At 38.0% G+C, this 22,349-nt stretch overlaps 1 protein-coding gene across 4 annotated transcripts in view; it reads right to left on the reverse strand.

Annotated features, from left to right (window-relative positions):
* The window catches only part of SLC35F1 (solute carrier family 35 member F1), a 439,134-nt gene that overhangs the window by 145,051 nt on the left and 271,734 nt on the right, over positions 1–22,349 (reverse strand). For all 4 annotated transcript variants that reach the window (XM_053222332.1, XM_053222331.1, XM_027056362.2 and 1 more), the window contains exon 2: positions 11,268–11,443. In XM_053222332.1, the coding sequence (XP_053078307.1) occupies positions 11,268–11,439 (172 nt within the window). In that variant the 5' untranslated portion in view covers positions 11,440–11,443. The remainder of the gene's footprint in view (positions 1–11,267; positions 11,444–22,349) is intronic.

Below are 22,349 nucleotides of genomic sequence, written 5' to 3' on the forward strand. Positions count from 1 at the left end.
GCTGAAAGATGGGTGAGTGAGAGCTCCATGATCTTGACAGCATGGCTTTCCCCTCTTCTCAGCTAGAAGATGACATACTGGTGGCCATTTCATTGGCTATGTAGCCCCCAAAGCTTTGTGCTCTCTGGGGGCATTTTGCAGCTCTTTTTCATCTTGGATTATTTTTATTTTTTCCTCTCCCCACCCTGATTTTATTTTTCAACTTTAAAATAGGACAAATGTTCTGACCCTGTCAAAAATGGAAGCAAGATTCCTTTTAATGAGCTCATCCGAGGACAATTCTTGTCTGTGTGGTAGCTTATTAGTAAGGCTAATCTCTGCTTATAGATTTCTTACTATGGCTTCCACTGAAATATCCTTAAAAGGGACGTGCTGCTCACTGCTCATTCCAAATAACTGATGGAGATTTGGGATTCTGATTATAAAATAATGATCCAGCTCTCCCTCTGGGAATGCATCTTAAGAATCCCTACTATTGTAATGATAGGTCTTCTAAAGCACCTATGGCCACTGCCCAAGAATGGATTCCTTGCTGGAAATTATCTTGGACAGAAATGCCATCCCTTCATGGTTTTGGACAAACCACATTTCTCTGTCCTTAACTTCTCCAGCTGGCGTATGCCTTGGTCAGCAGGCCAAATAGGAATGTGATCTTCTCAGCTGCTTTGGCTCTGCTTTGCTTTCCATATGCGTATTCAGTTGGTTGCAGTTCACAGATGCACTGTGTGTGTGTTGTGGAAGAAAAACATTCACGAAAAAAGGTAATCAAACTTAGTTTACAACATACTGATCTTAATTGGTGTCCTTGTGCTTCTGAGCCTTTTCTTGAGCAAAGGATAGTAACTTGGAATCGGAATTTGCAGGCATGGCTTAAAATGAATCTGGATCTTCTCTGTAACATCTAAATTTGTAGTGACAGTTTTATCTTAGTAAAGTGAATGGGAATGTTTTTCTTCCCTTTTGTGTATCAGTTATGATTATGGGAGAAGGAAAAAGCTGGGTGAAGAGAGGAAATGGGAGAAGAGAGAGGAAACGTACATATCAACAAGAGGAAAAGAAAGGGTGGGAAATAATTTTGTGTTGAGATTTCATTGTTAAAATCAAAGCTCTAGAGCAAAGTACTCATTCATTTCTAGGGATAAGCATGGATCTAGGGAGTTGTTCTTTCAATTCTTCCTTTGGCAGCCCTCCCTTCCCCCTTTGTGATCTCTCATAGTTAGGGTGCAGTTATGCCAGAAAGAAGAAAGGTGGTGCTGGGTCCCATTGGACAGATTCTGGATGCTCACTGTTGCCCTTGGCTTGACTTTCTCAGGCAAAAGACCCCCACTCTACACGCTGTGACAGGGGGACTTGGGCTAGTGCATTTCAGAATGAGTTGTGCGCCAGTGTAATGATTCTATCAGTGAGTCCCCTTACTCACATTGGCCACTGCAGTGGTGAGGAAACATCTGAAATGTCTCTTGTTTTTGATCCTTCTATGAATCATACCAGTGCCTACTGTGACATCCAGTGACAAAAGAAGAACACAACTGCGGCAATATGGCCAATGATTTTCAGGGTCTTCGTGATGGAATTTATCCAAATTAAGGGTTACATGTGTAAAATCCAACTTGCCAAGGAGGAGAATCAATATTTATTAAGTCAATATAATGCCAATGATGGCAGATCATATGTATTCAATGCTTCTATAAGCCTGATCCTGTGCTAGAAATTTTCCATACATCACCTCATTTAGTCCACAGGAAACCCGTCAGGTGGTTGCTCTTATTACCCTGACATATAAACTGAAGAAAAACAACACAGAAAAGTTATGGAAACTTACCAGGATGATGCAGTGACTCTTACATCTGGACTGAACTGAGAAACAGAAAAAGTCTAGACCCTAATTGTTTAAAATTATATTTTAATTTAGTGGACTTAAGTAGTAATTCCTAAATATGATTCTTACAGATGGGCATTTTCTTAGACATGACTAATTAGTTCAAGGTAAAAGAAAGTAATATGCTACTTTATAGAACAAAGTGTGAAATGGTAAAACAAAATGGTCAGACACATAAATTTTGATCATCTTTTCTTTTATCTGCAAGTCATTTCCTTTATGTTTCTCCTCCTATAAGTCACTGAAGGGGCACAGTCACTCCACCTTGCAGTCAGAACCCACCATTTACAAACACCACATTTAAATTTGGTGAGTTACATGATCTTCTTTCTGGTCTTCAAAAATCTCAGAAATGGAAGCCAGTGAAACCAGATACTCAAAAAATGCACAGACAGAGAATTCTGATCTAAAGTAAATCTAATCCTGCGAAGGAAAAAAAAAGAAAAGGTTTGCTTCATTTTTCCGCCTCACAAATCTCATGTAGCAGACTGCAGTAGGGTCTGCAAGATGGCTAACTGCTGAGTCTTTGATTTAATGAAAACTTAGGGAAAGCAATTCAACTCACTGCAGGGACTGCTTTGTTCTTCCATTATGATTCTTTTTTAATGAGAAAGATGATTGTAAGGATAAACTCTATTCCTCTGAATTCTTACACTAATTACATACAAAGCACTATTTTGGCAGAAGGGGACTTATCTCCTTCAGGCAATACAGTTATCATCTTGTAACCACCCTTCAGTCTCCCACATGAACACTGGAGCTTCATGCCAGGAATGAATGTTGCTCTATGCCAGCTCTCAGCATGGATAGGTGACTGCTTAAAGATTTCCAGAATTAACAGTCAACGTGGACTCCAGATAAGACAGAGAGACAATCCCTCCCTCCAAGCTTATGGGCTGTTTGGAATGAAAGAATCAGAAGCGCATCCCTTAAGCGAAGTATTTGGCATGGGGAATGAGGGAGGGTTTGATGTATAGAGTGTGTGTGTGCATGCGTGTACATTTATAAGATGATCCATTAAGAGGAGAAGCAGTGTTGCACATTCATGTCATTTTCCTTTCATCTAAAAGTCATTTAAGTGATACTGAAAGTTCTGTGCAAGGTCTCACTCTATTTGAGATTCATCCACTTGAGCACAAACAGGACATGCTCTGTTGGGTACTCTTAACTTTGATTAAGACTGTGGAAGACTTGATTTGGTGCAGATTCACCCTGTAAGTGCTGCATATGTATGCAGTGTGTGTATTTTTGCGTTGTTTAGTGGGTTATGAGCTTGATAAATAACAGTTCATGTCACATGAGCAAGGTCCTTGGAGCAGGGTTTGTTTTTTTTTTCCCCCCTTTTGGAAACGATACTCATTCTTATAGTCTAAAAGCATGCCCTATGAAGTGAGAAGTTTTAATGCTGACCTCCTAATATCCACAAGTGATTGAAGGAATAGCTACTATAGTTTCCCTATTGGAAACTCTGGGCCTAACGAGACATTATTTTATCATGGTAACCATGGAGGGATAGTGAAGAGTCAATTAATTCTTTCATTCATTTTGTTTGACCTTCGGTCAGGTGTATTAAAGTATAATTTACCTGTGGTAAAATCCATTTAAGTGTATAGCTTGAAGAGTTTTAACAAATGTATATAGTCCTGTAATCTCTACAACAATCAACATCTACAGAACATTTCCATTACCCAGAAAGTTCCCTTGTGCCCCTTTGCAGTCAGTCTCCCCTCCCACTCTGAGGCTTTGGCAACCACATATCTATTTCCTCACTTTATAGTTTTGCCTTTTCCAGAACATCACATTATTACCCAGTATTTAATTACACAGTACCAGAGTTTTCATGTCTGCCTTCCTGAACTTATCATAATGCTTTTAAGGTTAATCCACATCATTACATGTGTCGGTAGCTTATTCCTTGTCAGGGCCGAGTGGTACTCCATTGTATGAATTTACCACAATTTGTTTATTCTTTCACAAGCTGGTGAGCATTTGGGTTATTTACAGTTTTTGGCCATTATTAACAAAGCTGCAATGGACATTTGTATATAGTTCTCTGTGTGCACATCGTGTTCTTATTTCTCTTGGGACAGTGTGATTGACGGGTCATATTTAAGTGTATATTTAACTTCATAAGAAACTGCCAAGCCATTTTGCAAAGTGGTGGTATCATTATGCATTCCCAGCAGCAGTCTATGAGAGTTTCAGTTGCTCTTGCTAGAACCAGATTCTAGCTTTCTGTTGTGATTTTCTCTAATAATTTCCCAGCATGGTTTGTGTATATTCCTTTCTTCTTCCCTCCCTCCCCTGTTCCCACCTTTTCTTTTCTCTTCCCCAACAACATAATCATAATTTCCATCTACCAAAGATTCATCTGAGCACCTCAGTTCCTAAAGTACAACCTTTTTATACTATGGGGACTAGAACACTCCAATCATACTTAAGTAAAAATAAATGCAACCTGATAAGGAATAGGAATGGATGTCTGCCAGGTAATTTCCCACACGGGAGAATTTTTAAGAGGCTCCAATGAATATTACCTCACCAGTCGTAGGTAAGTGACGGTAGTATTTGCCCCTACAACTTCCAAGGGAGTAATAATTCAGTATTTACACTTGCCAAGTGTTTTCTTATACTGCCAGCCCACTCCTTCTCCTCACTGACCCAAAGTCCAACCCAAAGTCCTTCTCTGTGATATAGTAAAGGTTATCCAGAGAATTGGAAACTGAGCTATGTGTGAGCATAACTTGAGCTTTTGCTCTGAGGAAAATCCTGGATCCTGCTTTAACTTTTTTCACTGCTCTGGCCCATGTTGTTGACCTCCTATGGTGTGGGTCAAAGAACATTCCAATAAAGGCAAGGGGCAAAGATTCACAGAGGCACAGCAGTATTAACAGAATTAGGGAAATGAGATCCACAGGGTGCTCTAAGATCTGATAGACTGTGAAATGCCAGATACTTATTTCCAAGACATCATTGTGGCTCTGTGAGAAGTCTATATTATTTTGTATGAAGTCCTACGTTTCCTCTAATTACAGAGATATTTTTAATCTTGCAACATTGGTAATTAAGAATTTAGCCTATGTAATTGTATGTAAGAAGTGCAGTGTTTCCGAAAAGAACAAATATGAAGCCTGTCTGGTGTGGGAAGAGGTAACAATTACTTACTGATTAATGTTTCCCCAGCCACCACCAAAAGGAGAAATGCTTTTTTTGGCACAAATTCCGAGAAGCATCTTCATTTAAAATGCTGAGGGCTATGGGACTGGACCATTGGGCCATGAATTGCATCTAGCTGTTATGTGTAGACAAAGCTGTCATTTTTATGTATTTCTTTCATCTCTCTTGCATTACTTGAGTGCCCTGGGTAGGAAAAAGGAGATGGTGGGTAGGATGGGCAGGGAGAGAGCAAGTGCTTGAAAGACCTGAACAGAGTTCATTTTTCAGCCTCCCCACTTAAAAGTGAAATTTGAACTAGGATTTCTATCTTCTGGAATTTAATGTTCAAAATGGGTATATTTTTCATAAAAAGCATGGCATGTGTTTACTTTTCAGTATTCTTTCTTTAGAAAAAGTCAAAGGGATTACACATGGTGATGTTTTGATGAGTGCTCTGTTAGTACTATTAAAGACCTGTCTCTTTTTCACACTAACATAAAAAAAAAAATCAATGATTCAATAGATACTTTAATGTCTATGTTTCAAGAATTTTCTGAAAAGCAAAATACATGCACAACCCATCATATTGCTTTTAGCTGGAAGCTTGTCTTTTATTCAAAATTGGAAGAGCTTATAAAAATACCTTTCGGGGCGCCTGGGTGGCGCAGTCGGTTAAGCGTCCGACTTCAGCCAGGTCACGATCTCGCACTCCGTGAGTTCGAGCCCCGCGTCGGGCTCTGGCCTGATGGCTCAGAGCCTGGAGCCTGTTTCCGATTCTGTGTCTCCCTCTCTCTCTGCCCCTCCCCCGTTCATGCTCTGTCTCTCTCTGTCCCAAAAATAAATAAACGTTGAAAAAAAAATACCTTTCAATGAAAAAGCAGAATTTATAAAATGAGTCACCAGGAATATATCTAATGATGATCTATGGTGGCCACATTTCTTTTCTTTCCAAGGTCTGTATATGAAATGAAGCATATACTTCTCTTTCTATTTGTGCTTTCATTACTGATACCCATTTTTTTTTTCATCACCATGCCTTAGGGAGGAAAACATGGATTGAAAGTGTTTTCTCCCCCCTTAAGCGTCCTGCCTTGGCCCCACAATTCTTTCCTACCCCATCACAGAGTAAACTGTGAATGAAAAAATAAAGAGGAATTAGAGAGATAGGAACTGAGGAAAATTGGCAGAAGAAGAAAAGAAGGAAATTATTGACTGTTTAAAAACTGTTGTTCACATTCACTCAGAAGTTAAAAATTGCCAAAAGAGAAACCATAGGTATCTATTATTTAAGAGCTGCTGAAAGTACTTCTGGGAAGCAGCAGGATTCTTAAGATAATTGGTAAGAGAACTTTATGGGTAGAAAGTCTAATAACATATTTTTTTTCCTTGATATCCTATCTTCACCTTTGTTTTTAAAAGCCTGTCACATTTCTTGCTTCTACAACATAAATGTGAGAATGGCTGGGCTTTAGTTAGACCCCATCCTGTTCTTCTTTCTTCTTGTTCATAGTCTTTGCTTTTTGTGTTTCTCTGCTTCCTGATTGCAGCTAGCATTGCATGGAATTTTAAGAAAAAAAGTAGACATGAGGAACAGTCTTCTTTTGAGAATTTCCCAGGCAGTCTACGGCCATACCACCCTGAACGCGCCCAATCTCGTCTGATCTCGGAAGCTAAGCAGGGTCAGGCCTGGTTAGTACTTGGATGGGAGAATTTCCCAGGAAAATCCATCAGTTTCTGGGAGGTTCACTATACTTTCCTAGTTATATTACTGTGAGATAGTAGAAAATATATATTGGTCTCTGCCCTCAGTTCCTGGCACAGAGCTCCAAAAACCCTTGTGATTTCCTAAGAAGAGTACTTAGGAGCATCTTTTGTTCTAATATTTGGTCTTTGACCTTGGTTCCTGACACAGAGTTCCCAAATCCCTTGGGATTTCCAGGGCGATAGCCATATCTTTTGTTCTAATGAGGTTACTCTTGCTAGGCTCCAGGATAGGGACTGGTTACCACAAAGTCCAAGCCATGATTAGAAGTTTGGATTTTTCAGCCCCATCTCTCCATTCTCCAGAGAGTGAGAGGGGCTGGAAATGGAGTTAATGATCAATCATGCCTACATAATTATCTCCATAAAAATGTCTAACGTAGAGGATTCAGAGACCTTCGGGGTTGATGAATAAATACATGGTGATATGGAAAGAGTGGCCTATGCAGACAGGCATGGAAGCTCCGTGCCCCCTCCCACGTACTTTGCGCAACTCATCTATTTCATCTGGATGTTCATGTATATCATTCATCATATTCTTTTATAATATACTGATAAACAGTAATGAACTGTTTTTCTGAGTCCTGTGAGCCACTCTACTAAATTAATCAAACTCAAGAAGGAAGCTGTAGGAACCTCTGATTTACAGTCCATTAGTCAGAAGCAGAGGCTACAACCCAGACTTGCAATTAGCATCTGAAGTGAGAGGGCCAGTCATGTGAGGCCGAGCTCTTAACTTATGGGATTTGACACTATCTCCAGGTAGACAGGGTCAGAACCTGGTCTGACTGTAGGACACCCAGCTGATGTCACAGAATTGCTTGGTATGAAAAACACCAGGCATTCAGTGACAAAAGTGTGTTAAGTGTGGTGATAGTGTGAGGGTAAAGGGAAGACACAGGAAGAGAACTGAGTTTTTCTTTACAACTCATGATGCCCAACTAGGTACACACAGCATGAGTTTGGATTTCAGGCATCACTTCAATGAGGACATTTCAATTGCCTGAATAACTTCTCTAAAGTGGTTACTCTTAACCACTTTATTTATTTTAGCTCATTTTTATTATATATATATAAATATAAATAAATATTATGTATATTTATTATAGCTAAATTCTCAAACTTGCTGCTGCGTCAATGCAACTACTTGTTTGAAGTACATTTTTTTTTATAAAGTGGTATTACTGAAGCTCTTTGCTATGAACAGCAAAAATTTTTTGAATTTTGGAACATCTGTAATAACAACCTAGTACCAGTCAAGGAAAGGGTCAGACATAAAACTTGTTCAACAAGACAAAGTTTTTAAGGACGGAGTCACACTTTTTTGGGAACCAATTTAATAATCAGGGACAAGTTCAAAACTCCAGCCTGAACCAGAATTATATTGGAATTTCTACTGGAACCTGTTGCTTCAGAGTCTTTGGTCACTGGTTCAGTGAGCATCTGATAAAGAGAACTCAGTTTAACTTTGAAGTCAAATTTCCACAAGGCTTTTGCCATAATACCAACCTGAAGGCTCTTGAAGGGCTTCTTGCATTTATCACATTGTAATCACATGAGACGATCATAACTTTTTAGAAGTTGTATGGTTAAAATGATAAGGAAATATTTGTTTAAAAATACATTCCCGATGGGGTGCATGGGTAGCTCAGTCAGCTGAATGTCTGACTTCAGCTCAGGTCATGATCTCACGGTTCATGAGTTCCAGCCCTGGGCTTGCTGCTGTCAGCCTATCAGCACAAAGCCCACTTCAGATCCTCTCTCTGCTTCTCGTTCTGCCCCTCCCAAGCTTATGTTGTGTCTCAATAAATAAATAAATAAATAAATAAATAAATAAATACACATATATACATATATATATATACACACATACATATATACATATATATATATACATATATACATTCTCGAGACTAACTTCTTGCAGTTATGTGGCCTAAGGTGTGTCAAATTAAATGGTGGCCCAGTCAGGTTAGGTGACGTCTGTGCCGGGAGAATTGGAAAGACAGTAATTTTGCTCAGTCCTAATCTGCACCCTTCTGGGAGGAGCGGTCAGAGAGCACCAGGAAAGGAAAAGAAATTGTGGTTGTGAGAGCAGCTCCCTTGCACACACCAGACTATCCATCCTTTCCCCCTCTTCGCTCTGCTGTTCATTCCCTCTCAAATCTTGAGGTGCACAAGGAAAGAGATATTATGTCTCTAGAACACAGAATGGAATCAGCCTATACAAAATTAATGTAATTACTATGTTGGTTTCCAGATGTTAGCTTAATGCCAGCCTATTAAAACTTCTAAAGATGAAGATTAAAACAAACATCGTGAGTAAACACCCAAATAAAGCCATGTCAGTGAATCTAGTGATAATCTGAGGCAATGGCAGAAATCTCTAGATAGGGTATCTGAGACATTGCTTCTGGACATCACTGACTGGGATAAACAAGATTCCCTCAGGCTCTCTTCAGTCTTCTCTCCAAAGAGCCTCCGAATTCCTTGTCCTAGTCCTTGGCCTCTTGCCAGTTGTGTCTCTCCCCACCCCACCCCCACTCCCCACCACCATCTACCCTCCCCACCCAAAGCTGAGACCACATTTTCTTGACTTCGCTGTTGTGCCTCACTAGACCTTGCACCAGTGCTATTTTCTTATTCAGGGTTTTGAATTTCAAGCAAAAACCCTCCATTTGTTCAAAAGTATCTTTTCTTCCTCCAGCCTCCCCTAGACCCCACATGGGGTTCAGGGAGTCCAGGGAGGCACATGACCTGGCCTAGCATGAGCCTTACAGCTCCTAGTTCTACAGCCTGGAGCAGGTTCTGGACACAGAGGCACCGTTTCCTAATTTACAAAATTTTGGATAATAATACCTATTTCTTTGGATTGAAGAAATAAAGGAGATAATAAAGGAGATACATAGTGTTTGGCACATTATGGAGTCTTGATAGAAGGTACTGTTATAAACTTTAGGTCTTTTGCTACATTTAGTTTTCTACGCTTTCCTGTTTGTACCTATGACAGTTTGTACCTATGACCTATCTCTGTTTCTTAGATTGGCTTGATTTACTTTTTTCCTCACCACTTCCCTATGATTTTTGTGGGTTTTCTTGTTTGCATTTGTAGTGTTCAAACTGTTAGCTTCCATATATCACCCTGAGGAAATATAAGTCAGACTCAATGTCTATAGCTTCTGTAGCCTGAGGTTTTAGTTGAAATATTATTTTTTTAAAAAAAAATTTAATGTTTATTTATTCTTGAGAGAGAGAGAGAGACAAGGACAGAGTGTGAATGGGGGAGGGGAGACAGAATCTGAAGCAGGCTCCAGGCTCCGAGCTGTCAGCACAGAGCCTGACGTGGGGTTCAAACTCACGAACTGTGAGATCACGACCTGAGCCGAAGTCAGATGCTTATTCTTAGATTAATGTCTACTGATATTAAATTAAAAAACAAACAAACACCGATAATGCAATTTTTTGATAAGTTTCAAATGAATTCCAATACTTTAAACAACTCCAAAGTTAAACTGGAATTCAGTCCCAACTGAATAAAATCTAGAATTGGCCACATAGTTATAATTAAGCAATATTATTCTGAATGGCCATTTAAATAAGGAAGTGTAAAAATGAAATACTCTTACAGTTCTTATAAAAGTTTCAAAAAAGTATGACTATTAGAATTGATGAATATAGCTATTCTTATATCCTTATTTATTATTAAGGTATAAAATTATCTTCAAACATGTTAATGGTTATTTTTCAATGCATATTTCACATTCAGCAGCTTCTAGGGGTGAATTGTTGGCTATCTCCATGCCAAAGGAATAAAAAAGAGTGTTTACACCAGATTCAATGGTATAATCATAAGGATCTGAATTACTCTCCCCAGAGATACACGCTCCAAAGATTTCAACTGCAATTACCAAATAAAAAGTTTTTCTTGCACTGATTCTTGGAGGACTTGTTTTCTTGCTTTAGCTATTTGAAGTTTAGACAGAACATCTCATCTGACCAATTGTGGTAGTTTTCTTTCCTTTCTTTTCTCTTTTATTATTACTAGAGTTGTTTGTGTTTACTATTTTTATCTCTCTTGTGACACTTTCCCAAAGAACATACATTTGTCTGTAATTCCCTTGGATTTCTGAGGACTAGCATTACTGAGGACAGCTGCATCAGGCCTTTCCACGGTCCAGGGGTATAAGGGATGTTAACAGAAATTCAAATAGTGAGCAATTGTACATTTTGCCTATACATGCGTTTCCTATTTCCTGCTGAATTCACGTAATTTATGCTTCTTTGTGATTTATTTATTCATTTTGTTTGCTTTATTACTGCAAAATAGAAAAGCAAGAGTTGAGGTTTTGAATTGTGTTATGATGCTGAAGTGACAAAAAATTAATTCAGTCATGGCTCATCATTCTTCTAGATGTCTATAAAAAGGAACCCAGCTATATTCCAAGCTACATATGGGTTTTTGCATGCTTACCTTGTCTGACGGCTAGTGTGGTGGTATAGACCAAGAAAAGAAGGATGTAATTGAGGAAACTCTGGAAGACTGGTGTATTGGCATGGAAATCTTCTGACAGGTACTTGCTGGTCAAGCCAATTCCACAAATAAGAAGGGATAACACCTGGCCCAGAGCCACAGAGATTAACATCTCCCTGTAAAAAATAAAGGAAACAGTGAAGATCAGCAGGAAGTCCATTGAAACAATAACAGTTAAAATTTATTGAGTACTTGTGCCATTCACTAGGCTAGGTGCAATAAATAGTATTTGTTTTCACCCATCACAGCAACCCTATGAGCAGGGTGCAATTATTAGTGAGGTTTTAAAGAGGAAAAAAACAACAACAAAGTTTACAGGAGTTAGGGAATTTGTTCACTGTCATGTAACGAGGAAGTGGCAAAGCTGGGATTTGGGACCAAATCTCTCCAAGTGATCCTGGCTTCTAGCCACAGGACTCTGGAGTCTTGGAGGAAATTAACATCGTCGGTGATGCCCACCATAGCACTCACTAAGTGTTCAGAAACCCGACAGAACACTTGCACGCTGACAAAGAGGCACCATACTGTAACCTTATCTTCAGGTTCTCATACCAATAATGAGAGACTCTTTTGTTTATAGATTGAAATCTGGGATCCAAGAACACTTAGGGGAAGGGGTTGTACAAACCCCAGAAAATCCAGGAGGACCATCTCCTCTCCATTCCCAGATTTTGGATCTTACTTTGCTCTAGTAAAGACTGATAAGCATTAGTCTTCACTCTCCTCTACACAAGATACTATTGCTTGCATGTTAAAAAAGTTATTCATGAAGCAAATTTAGTTACTGAGGTGATATAATAAAACATTTCAAATTCTGTAAATATTTTCTGTGGCTTTTAAATAGGCATTGAACAGCACTGTAGTAAGGACTAGGGGCAAGAGTCAAGGGGTTCACTATGCATAGAAATAAAGTGCCCATATGGGCTTTATGATCACATAAATCTACAGGATCTGACACAGGAAGAGCCCCTGGAAATATAAAGGAGGATTCTGCCTTCCCCAAAAGTCTCATCTGACTTTCCTGGTTTATTTATAGAAACAGCAATGTAAAATAAGCAAAGAATATTATCTCTAAACATAAAAAAATTAGTCAGAGGATATGTGATGTTACATATTTCCTCCCCCGTGGCAGATGTGAATCCATCTTTCTGGAAGGGGCAGAGTCCTGGACAGATACCTTAGTGGTGTCTTGCTTAAAACAAGAAAAAAGAATGGGGTGCTGGAATGGTTCAGTCGGTTAAAAATCCAACTCTTGGGGCGCCTGGGTGGTTCAGTCAGTTAAGCGTCCCACTTAAGCTCAGGTCACCATCTCGCGGTCCGTGAGTTCGAGCCCTGCGTCGGGCTCTGGGCTGATGGCTAGGAGCCTGGAGCCTGCTTCCGATTCTGTGTCTCCCTCTCTCTCTGCCCCTCCCCCATTCATGCTCTGTCTCTCTCTGTCTCAAAAATAAATAAACATTAAAAAAAAAGAAGAATCCAACTCTTGATTTCAGCTCAGGTCATGATCTAAGGGTCACGGAATTGAGCCCTGCATCAGGCTCAATGCTGAGCATGAAGCCTGCTTGAGATTGTTTCTCCCTCTGTCCCCCCTCCTTCTCTCTCTCTTTACATTAATAAAATAAAAGAGTAAATGTTTAAAAAATAAGAAAAAAAAAGAAAGAAAGGAAAAAGAAAAAAGAAAAAGGCATCTATCACATTTTGGTCATTCCATTTGTTTCAGAGGAGGAAAACTGGAGCAAGGCATGAGGGCCCACAGAAAAGGCTTTCCTGAGGATAACCTGTAACATACTGGTAGAGGCTTCTCCTTGGTTGCCCTGTTTCCAGGTATTGGGCCTGACCCCTGAACTCAATCTTTATAAAGGGATCAAAGAGAATTTTTACACGTATATTCTACAATGTCAGTCTGCTGCTTAGAATCCTACAATGGTACCCTATAAAATGCAGTGATCTATAAGGCTTATGATACATGATCCAGAAACATGGCTGCCAACATTTCCTCTCATCCGTCTGCATTCATGCTCCTCCTGCCAAAGGGAGATGGGATCTACTTCTCCTTTTCTAGAAGCAGAGCTCCTCTTGTGACTTATTTTGACCAACAGGATGTAGGGGTAAGGATGTCATGTCACTTCCAAACTAATCCGGAAGAAGCTCCACAGCTTCCACTTTTCTCTCTCTGCAGATACAGCTTACATGTAAAGAACCTAGGTTGCTGAATATTGAGTCACCATGTGTAAAGAAAAAGAGAAACCCAGCCAGCCAATGTCACCCCAGCTGAAGCACCAGACATGTAAGTGAGGGTCCTGGATCCTCCTGCCCCATTGGAGCTGTACCAGCCTGTGCCACGTGGAACAGAGATGAGCCATCCCCAGAGACTGTTGCCCAATTGGAGAACTGTGAGAAATAATCAATGGCTATCGTTTTAGGGCATAATATTTGTGGTGGTTCATTATGGAACATCAGGTAACTGAAAACAAGGCCCTACGTGCCTTCCCTCCACTCTTAATACCTCTGGAGCTTTACTTCCTGCTTTCATTTCCCCATGAAGCCAGAGCTCCAGTCCGACTTACACCTCAACAATAAGTCATAGTCTTCTTTGCTGGCATTCCTTTGCATGTGTTATTATTTCTAGAATGTTTCTCCTGCCTTTATCAGTCTGACTCCTATTCATCTTTTAAGATTTGGCTCATATGTTACCCCCTTTAATAAGTCTTACCTGTCCTGCCTTCCCTGGGTTGCTTCTCCTTCATTTCTATATCTTGTATTATAATTACTGATTTTACCCCCTGTTTCCCTATGCCAGACAGTGAAGTCTATATAATGTTCTTTATTTACTGCACCTATTGCTGGACAATACCATTCAGAAGAAGTAGTGAATGAAGAATTCAAAGACGGGGCAGAGGCAGGCCTAGGCAACACTGAACAGTTTTGCCGAATTGAAAGCATGATAAAAAAGAAAGGCAGAGGTAAAGAGAAGTACCAGAATTAATTCAAAAGTTTTTAAGCCAGCCTAACAGAGAAGTGTGATACCCACTAACAAAAATCATGATAAGGAGTTGGTTTGAGTGGAAAGATAACAAAAAACTTTGGTATATTGAATCTGAGCTGCCAGATGAGCTTCCAAATGATCCAGCAGTATTTGCAACAAGAGATAAGAGTTGGATAGCGAGAACAACCAGGAGATAAATATGCAGAAGCTATACACCTAAAAGTGATGGATGGCTCAAGTACTAGAAACGGATGATATTGCCAAGGAAGAGAGAATAAGAAGTCTAGGAAAAATCCTTGGGGAATCCCCACATTGGGGTTAAGGGAAAAGAAGAGGCACATCATTGGAGTCAAAAGTGGTTAGAAGGTTAAGGGGAAGACAAGGAAAGCTCTTGCTGTCAGGGAAAGCAAGGGAACAGAGACTTTCATGGAGAAGGTAGTTGTAATACTGAATGTTGCTTAGAGGACAGAGAGAATGTGTACTGGGAGAAGATAATTTGTAGTCACTGGTAGCCTTTGAAAGACCAGTTTTCGCAGAGTGGAGAGTAGCAGAGCAATACTGGTATTATGGAAACCAAGGAAACAGAGAATTCCACAGAGGGAATAGTTAGCTGTGACTAAATGAACAGGAAGTCCTAAGATATAAAAGTGCTGACTTTGAAGAATTTTGGAGAATTCAAAGAATTCTTTGAAGAAGTCTGATCTAGTCACCACAAAACACAATAATTATGATGAGAGCTAAAATAATAATGTATAAAATGATTTACAATTTAATTTAGAGTGGATTCATGATTATCCTCTCATGAGGTCACTCTTGATTATTCGCATAATAACTTACATCCTGAAGTGGAAAAGAAATAGGGAGAGTTACAACTAATTGGTTGCTCCCAATGCTGAGTATGTCGACCAGAAAAGAGTGGGTATGGAGTATGTCTCCTTGAGAAAATAAGGTTAAAAATGGCCACAGCATGGGAATTCCTACAGCTGCTTAAATTATAACCATCGTATTCAAAACTTTGGCAATATCCTGTTCCTTTCTTGAACAAAATCAAGCCACCAAAAATAACTGATTACTTATGTAAGGGAATCAAATTTTAGTTTTCTGATGTATATGTATCAGTATACTATAAAACAGCCTTCTACATGTCAGGCACTATATACTCAAAGATGAGTAAGACATAGTCCTTGTCATTGGCGAACTACTAACCAAGATTTTGGAGCTGAGTTCCCAAATAACTTACTACAAAATGAGGCTAGTTACGGTGAAATAACAATAATAATTCATATTTAATAAGTTCTAAGCCTGTGCCAAGTCCTGGGCTTTAGCTTTATATATACTATCTTATTTAATCCTCATAATAACCTTATAAGGCAGGTACTACTTTTTGTATTTATTTCTTATAGAAATGTGCTGTCACTGGGCACATTCTGAAAGCTTATGGTGCAATGAATCTACTTGCTAGATATTAATTTACTTTTTATAGTTTTTAAAATACAGTATTGATTACAGTAGCATTTGAATTAATAACCCTTTAAATTAAAAGGAACAGAAACACTAGACCCTTAATACAGGATAACTGTTTTCTAACAGAAAACCTGTTTTCTAACAGAAAACCTGTTTTCTAACAGAAAACCTGCTTTCTAAATATTTTGTACCTATCTGTCCACTGCATATATAATTATACATTCACAGTATATATTTCTATTAATTTATACTTTATAAATATATCAACATAAATGTGTAGATATTTAGAGTTTTATAGATACACACACATATACCATAAATCAAATTAATAAATATTATCTCAAAAAGCATTGTTTATTATCTAATAAATGCCAGATATTATGCTACACACAGAATAGTATGATGAATAAGCATGTGTCCAGATCTTAAGGAACTCAGTTTCAAGTAGAAATAGGGCTGGCTACATAATTGCAGGCCCTAGTAAAAAATGAAAATGGGGGTCCTTTGTTCTAAAAGCAGGGAAAAATGTGATTATAAGCACTTGCAAAGATCTCTCCCTCTCAACTTGTCTTTTTTTTTCTCATTACTTTTTGACCCCTTTCCCTCCTTTCTCTCAACCCCCAACCCCCGCAGCTCTGACAATGACAATATGTTCTCTTTATCTATGTGCTTGTTTTTTTAATAGATAAAAAAATTCCACATATGAGAGATCATACAGTATTTGCCTTTCTCTGTCTGACTTATTTCATTTAGCATAATGCCCTTAAGATCCATCTATGTTGTCGCAAATGGCAAGAATTCATCTTTTTCATGGCTAAATAATACGGCCCACACCACAATACACACACCACAACTTCGTAACCACCCATCCATTGATGGCTTATGGTTGTTCCCATACCTTGGCTATTGTACATAACACTGCAATGAACACGAACATGAACATAAGGGTGCAGAAATCTTTTCTAATTAGTGTTTTTATTTTCTTCAGATAAATACCTGAAAGTGGAATTGCTAGATTATATGGTAGTTCTATTTTTATTTTGCGAGGGGAACTTCCCTGTTTTCCACAGTGGCTGCACCAATTTACATTCCAACCAATAGTGCACAAAGGTTTCCTTTTCGCCACATCTTTGCCAACACTTATGTCTTGTCTTTTTAAAATAATAACCATTCTAACAGGCATGAGGTGATACCTCATTGTGGTTTTGATTTACATTTCCTTGATAATTAATGATGCTGAATATCTTTTCATGTACCTGTTGGCCATCTTCATGTCTTTGAAAAAATGTCTATTTTGATCCTGTGTCCAGTTTTAAATTGGATTGTTTGTATTTTTGACATTGAGTTTTATGAGTTCTTTATATATTTTGGATATTAGCCCCTTATCAGATAGATGATTTGCAAATATTTTCTACCATTCTGTAGGCTGTTTTTCATTTTGTTTGTAGTTTTCTTTCCTGTGCAGAAGCTTTTTAGTATGATGTAGTCTCACTTCTTTTTGTGTTTACTGCTTCTGCTTGTGGTGTCAGATTGAAATAAACCATCACCAAAATCTGTGTGAAGGAGCTTACTTCTTATGTTTTCTTCTAGGAGTTTTATGGTTTTGGGTCTTATGTTCAAGTCCTTAATGGATTTGGAGTTAATTCTTGTGTAGAAGATAGTGGTCAAGTTTCGTTCTTTTGTCCAGTCTTTCCCCATTGTATATTCTTGTCTCGTTTATTGTAAATTAGTTGACCATATATGTGTTGGTTTATTTCTGGGCTTTCTATTCTGTTCCACTGATCTATGTGTCTGTTTTTATGCCAACACCATACTGTATTAATCACTAAAGCTTTGTAATGAAGTTTGAAATCAGGACGCATGATGCCTCTAGCTTTGTTCTTTCTCAAGATTGCTTTGGTTATTGGGTTTTTTTTAATTGTTTTTTTTTTTTTTGTGGTTCCATACAAATTTTAGAATTATTTGTTTTATTTCTTTGAAAAATGTCATTGAAATTTTGATAGAGAATGCACTGAATCTGTACATTGTCTTGGATAGTATGAACATTTTAACAATATTGACTCTTTCGATCTGAGCACAAAATAATCTTTCCTTTTATTTGTGTCTTCTTCAATTTTATTAATGTCTCATAGTTTTCAGTAGAGGTCTTTCATCTCCTTGGTTAAATTTATTCTAGGTATTTTATTGTTTTCAATGCAATTGTAAATGGGATTTTTAAAATTTCTCCTTGTGATAGTTTACTATTAGCACAAAGAAATGCAACACATTTTTGTGTATTGATTTTGTAGCCTGCAACTTTACTGAATTCATTTATTAGTTGTAACAGTTTTTGATGTAGTTTTTAGTGTTTTCTATATATAATATCATGTCATCTGCAAATAGTGACAATTTTACTTCTTTTCTTATTCAGATGCCTTTTATTTCTTTTGCTTGCCTAATTACTCTGGCCAGGACTTCCCATATTGTGTTTAATAAAAGTGGCAAGAGTAGGCATCCTCGTCTTAGGGGATAAGCTTTTAGCTTTTCACTGTCGAGTAGGGCTTGCCACATATGGCTTTTATTACGTGGAGTTATGTTCCCTCTACAGCCACTTTGTTGAGAGTTTTTATCATAAAAGAGTACTAAATTTTGTCTAATGCTTTTCCTGTATCTATTAATATGATCATATGAGTTTTCTCTGTCATTTGTTAATGTGGTGTATCGCACTGATATGCAGATGTTGAGCCATCCCTGCATCTCTGGAATAAATCCCATTTGATCCTGGTGTGTAATCCTTTTAATGTACTGTTGAATTTGGTTTTCTAACATTTTGTTGAGGATTTCTGCATCTATGTTCATCAGAGATATTGGCCTGTAATTTTTTTTTTCTTCTGACATCCTTGTATGGTTTGGTATGGGGGTTATACTGGCATCATAAAATGAGTTTGGAAGAGTTCCCTCCTATTTTTCGGAAGAGCTTGAGCAAGGACTGGTTTAATTCTTCTTTGAATGTTTGACTGCATTTACCAGTGACGCCATCTGGTTCTGGACTTTAGTTTGTTGGGAGGTTTTTGATTACTGATTCAATATTCTTAGTAGTAATTAGTCTGTTTAGATTTTATATTTCATCATGATTCAATCTTAGTGGGTTGTATGTTTCTAGGAATTTATCCGATTTTCTAGTTTGTCCAAGTTGTTGGCAGATAATTGTTCATAGCAATCTCTTATGATCCTTTGTATTTCTGTGGTATCAGCTGTAAAATCTCTTTCATGTCTAATTTTATTTAAGTTCTCTGTCCTTTTTTCTTCATAAGTATAACTAAAGGTTTGTCAATCTTGTTTATCTTCTCAAAGAACAACCTCTTAGTTTCACTGATTTTCCCCATTGCCTTTTTGGTCTTTATTTCATTTATTTCTGCTCTAATCTTTATTTCCTTCCTTTCCTTCCTTTATTTCCCTCAAGCCTTGTTTATTCTTTTTCTAGTTCTTGAGGTATAAAGTCAGGTTGTTTATTTGAAACATTTCTTTTTTGAAGGTTTTTTGAAATGTCTTTCAAAAAGTTTTTTGAGACAGGCACTTATTGCCATGAACTTCCTTCTTAGAGCAGCTTCTGCTACATTCCACAAATTTTGGTATGTATATTTCTGTTTTCATTTGCTTCAAGGTATTTTTTTTTACTTTTTCTATTTCTTAATTGACCTGTTGGTTGTTCAGTAGCATCTTGTTTAATCACTACATATTTGTGAATTTTCCACTTTTCTTCATATAAAAACTTTCTACTATTGGGGTCAGGAAAGATGTTTGATATGATTTCAATCTTCTTAAATTTATTAAGACTTGTTTTGTGGCCTAACATATGATCTATCCTAGAAAATGTTCTTTTCTTTTCTTTTTTCTCAGTTTATTTTGAGAAAGAGAGCGTGAGAGTGAGGGAGAGGTAGAGAGAGGGAGAGAGAGAGTCCCAAGCAGGCTCCATGCTCAGCACAAAGCCTGATGTGGGATTTGATTCCACGACTGTGAGATCATGACCTGAGACAATACTGAGAGTTGTATGCTTAGCCAACTAAGCCACCCAGGTGTCCTATTCTCTTTTTTTAAATGTTTATTTACTTACTTTGAGAGAAAGCATGAGTCGGGGAGGGGCAAAGAGAGAAGGGGAGAGACAATCCCGAGCAGGCTCTGGTGCTGTCAGCAAAGAACCCTACTCGGGACTCGATCTTATGAAACTGAGATCATGACATGAGCCGAAATCAAGAGTCAGATGCTTAACCAACTGAGCGACCCAGGCCCCTTATCCTAAAAAATATTCTAATTGTACTGGAGAATAATGTGTATTATGTCCCTTTGGGATGGAATATTCCATATATATAACTGTTAAGTCCATCTGATCTAATGTGTTACTTAAGGTGAATGTTTTCTTATTGATTTTGTCTCTGGATGATCTATCCATTGATATAAGTGGGGTATTAAAATCCCCTATTATCATACTGGTGTTCGTTTCTCCCTTTAGGTCTATTAGTATTTGTTTTGTATATTTAGGTGCTTCTATGTTGGGTGCATAAATATTTACAAATGCTATATCCTCTTGTTGGATTGACCACCTTATTATTATGTAATGCCCATCTTTGGGTCTTATAGTCTTTGGTTTAAACTCCATTTTGCCTGACAAGGACATCTACTCCAGGTCTCTTGTGATTTCTATCTGCATGGAATATCTTTTTTTGTCTCTTCGTTATCAGTCTGTGTGTGACCTTATATCTAAACTGAGTCCTTTATAGGCAACATAAAGATGGGTCTTATTTTTTTTTTAAGCAATCAGCCACCCAGTGTCTTTTGATTAAAAAATTTAGTCTATTTACACTTAAAGTAGTTATTGATAGGTGTGTACTTATGGCCATTTTGGTAATTGCTCATTGGTTGTCTTCACAGTTCTTCTCTGTTTCTTTCTTTGTCCCTGCTCTCTTCCTTTGTGGTTTGATGACTTTCTGTAGTGGTATGCTTATGGTCCTTTCTCTTTACCTTTTGTATGTTTACTATAGGTTTTTGCTTTGTTGTTATCATTAGGCTTACATAAAACTACTTATGACAGATATTACTATTTCACAGATAATTAAATTTTTATAGATAAGTAAATTGATGCTTAGAGGGGTTAAGCAAACAGCCCAAGATCACAGAGCTAGCATGGGGAAATGGGGAAGAGTTTGGATAGAAAGCAGGTTATTTGACTCAAATTCCCAACATCTTAATTACTATGCTATACCACCCTAGGCTGCCAAAAAAAAAAAAAAAAAAAAAAGTGGTTTCCCTCACAAAGGCAGAGTGCACAGTGCTAGAAACCTAAGTTGCTAGGTTCCAGGAATATTCTGAGTAAGGTGAAGACGAAAAAAGCCAGCCAGAATGACTAATGAAAACTCTTCCACTAAGACCTCTATAATGTGTGCCTTTCAACAGGAAGTCAACACAGGCTTACGCTTGTTTCTTTAGCCAAACAAAGCAGCAAATCTCCAGTAATCGGTTTTTGCTTTTAATTAGTGACCATGTCATTTAGCTGCTCTGGTATGATTTGATACAGAATGCAAATTATTGTTTTATCGGTCATGCTAATAAACGGGACTTGTAAAAACAGGAAGCAATGGAAGGAGCCTTTCACTATGAGTTCTTTCCCAGCCACAGAAAGCTAAATACTATAGCTAGTGTAGTCTACACATCTGTTACCAGAGTCACCAAAGCAAAATAAGTAAATAAATAAAAATATAAAGAAATCTAGATGTTGACCTAGATAATAAACTCTGTTAATTCCATCTCCACACCCTTGCCATTTTCATTTCATCAAATTCTCTTGTGTTGTCTTTAACCACCGGACAAATCCTTTTGGTGATTTGTTTCACAGAATGTTCTCCCTACCACTCTCTCTGTTTTAGGATCTTTTCAGTTTATTTATCATCACCTTATCCCTCTGAACTATACTTTTTCCCATAGGTAACCACCACAGTAGATCTGTAGTCCCTTCACCTAACTCTTTACAATCTTAAGACCCATCTTCCCCAGAAAGTCTCCATTTGGTTACTCCCTGCTCCCTGAAGCTGAGTTAAGTGCCCTCATCTATATGCTCCTATCTCTATTTTACTCACCATATAGTGTAACTCATAAGCTCCTGAAAAGAAGGGAATGTATTGTATTCGCTTCTATGTTCCTGGTGCCTTGAGCATTGCTGGGTGGAAAGGAAATAGATGCTCAATAAGCACAGAATGAATAAACATGTTTATGAGAGAACAAATATTTGTAAAGAAAAAGGGCAAAATCCTAGAAGATTTGAAAGATCACTGCTAATCTTGTCTTGAAAAACTACTAGTTTTGAAAGACAAAGCAAACCTTGTTTTTACTGTATTCCATTTTCCAGTTAGACACTGAGATTAACAAGCTATTTCTTGTTGCCTTTCTGAACAAGCCTGGTAAGGTGCTATCTTGCAAAAATGATGCTAAATATGGTGCTGAGTGGAATTCTGCACAGGGAACTGTTGGTTATTCATGCAATATATAGAATAACACACCAGATGCATCCTAACATAGGAAACACAGGTCCTATAATTTTAGTA

The sequence above is a fragment of the Acinonyx jubatus genome, chromosome B2 (assembly GCF_027475565.1).
Source record: "Acinonyx jubatus isolate Ajub_Pintada_27869175 chromosome B2, VMU_Ajub_asm_v1.0, whole genome shotgun sequence".
Classification (NCBI taxonomy): Eukaryota; Metazoa; Chordata; class Mammalia; order Carnivora; family Felidae; genus Acinonyx; species Acinonyx jubatus.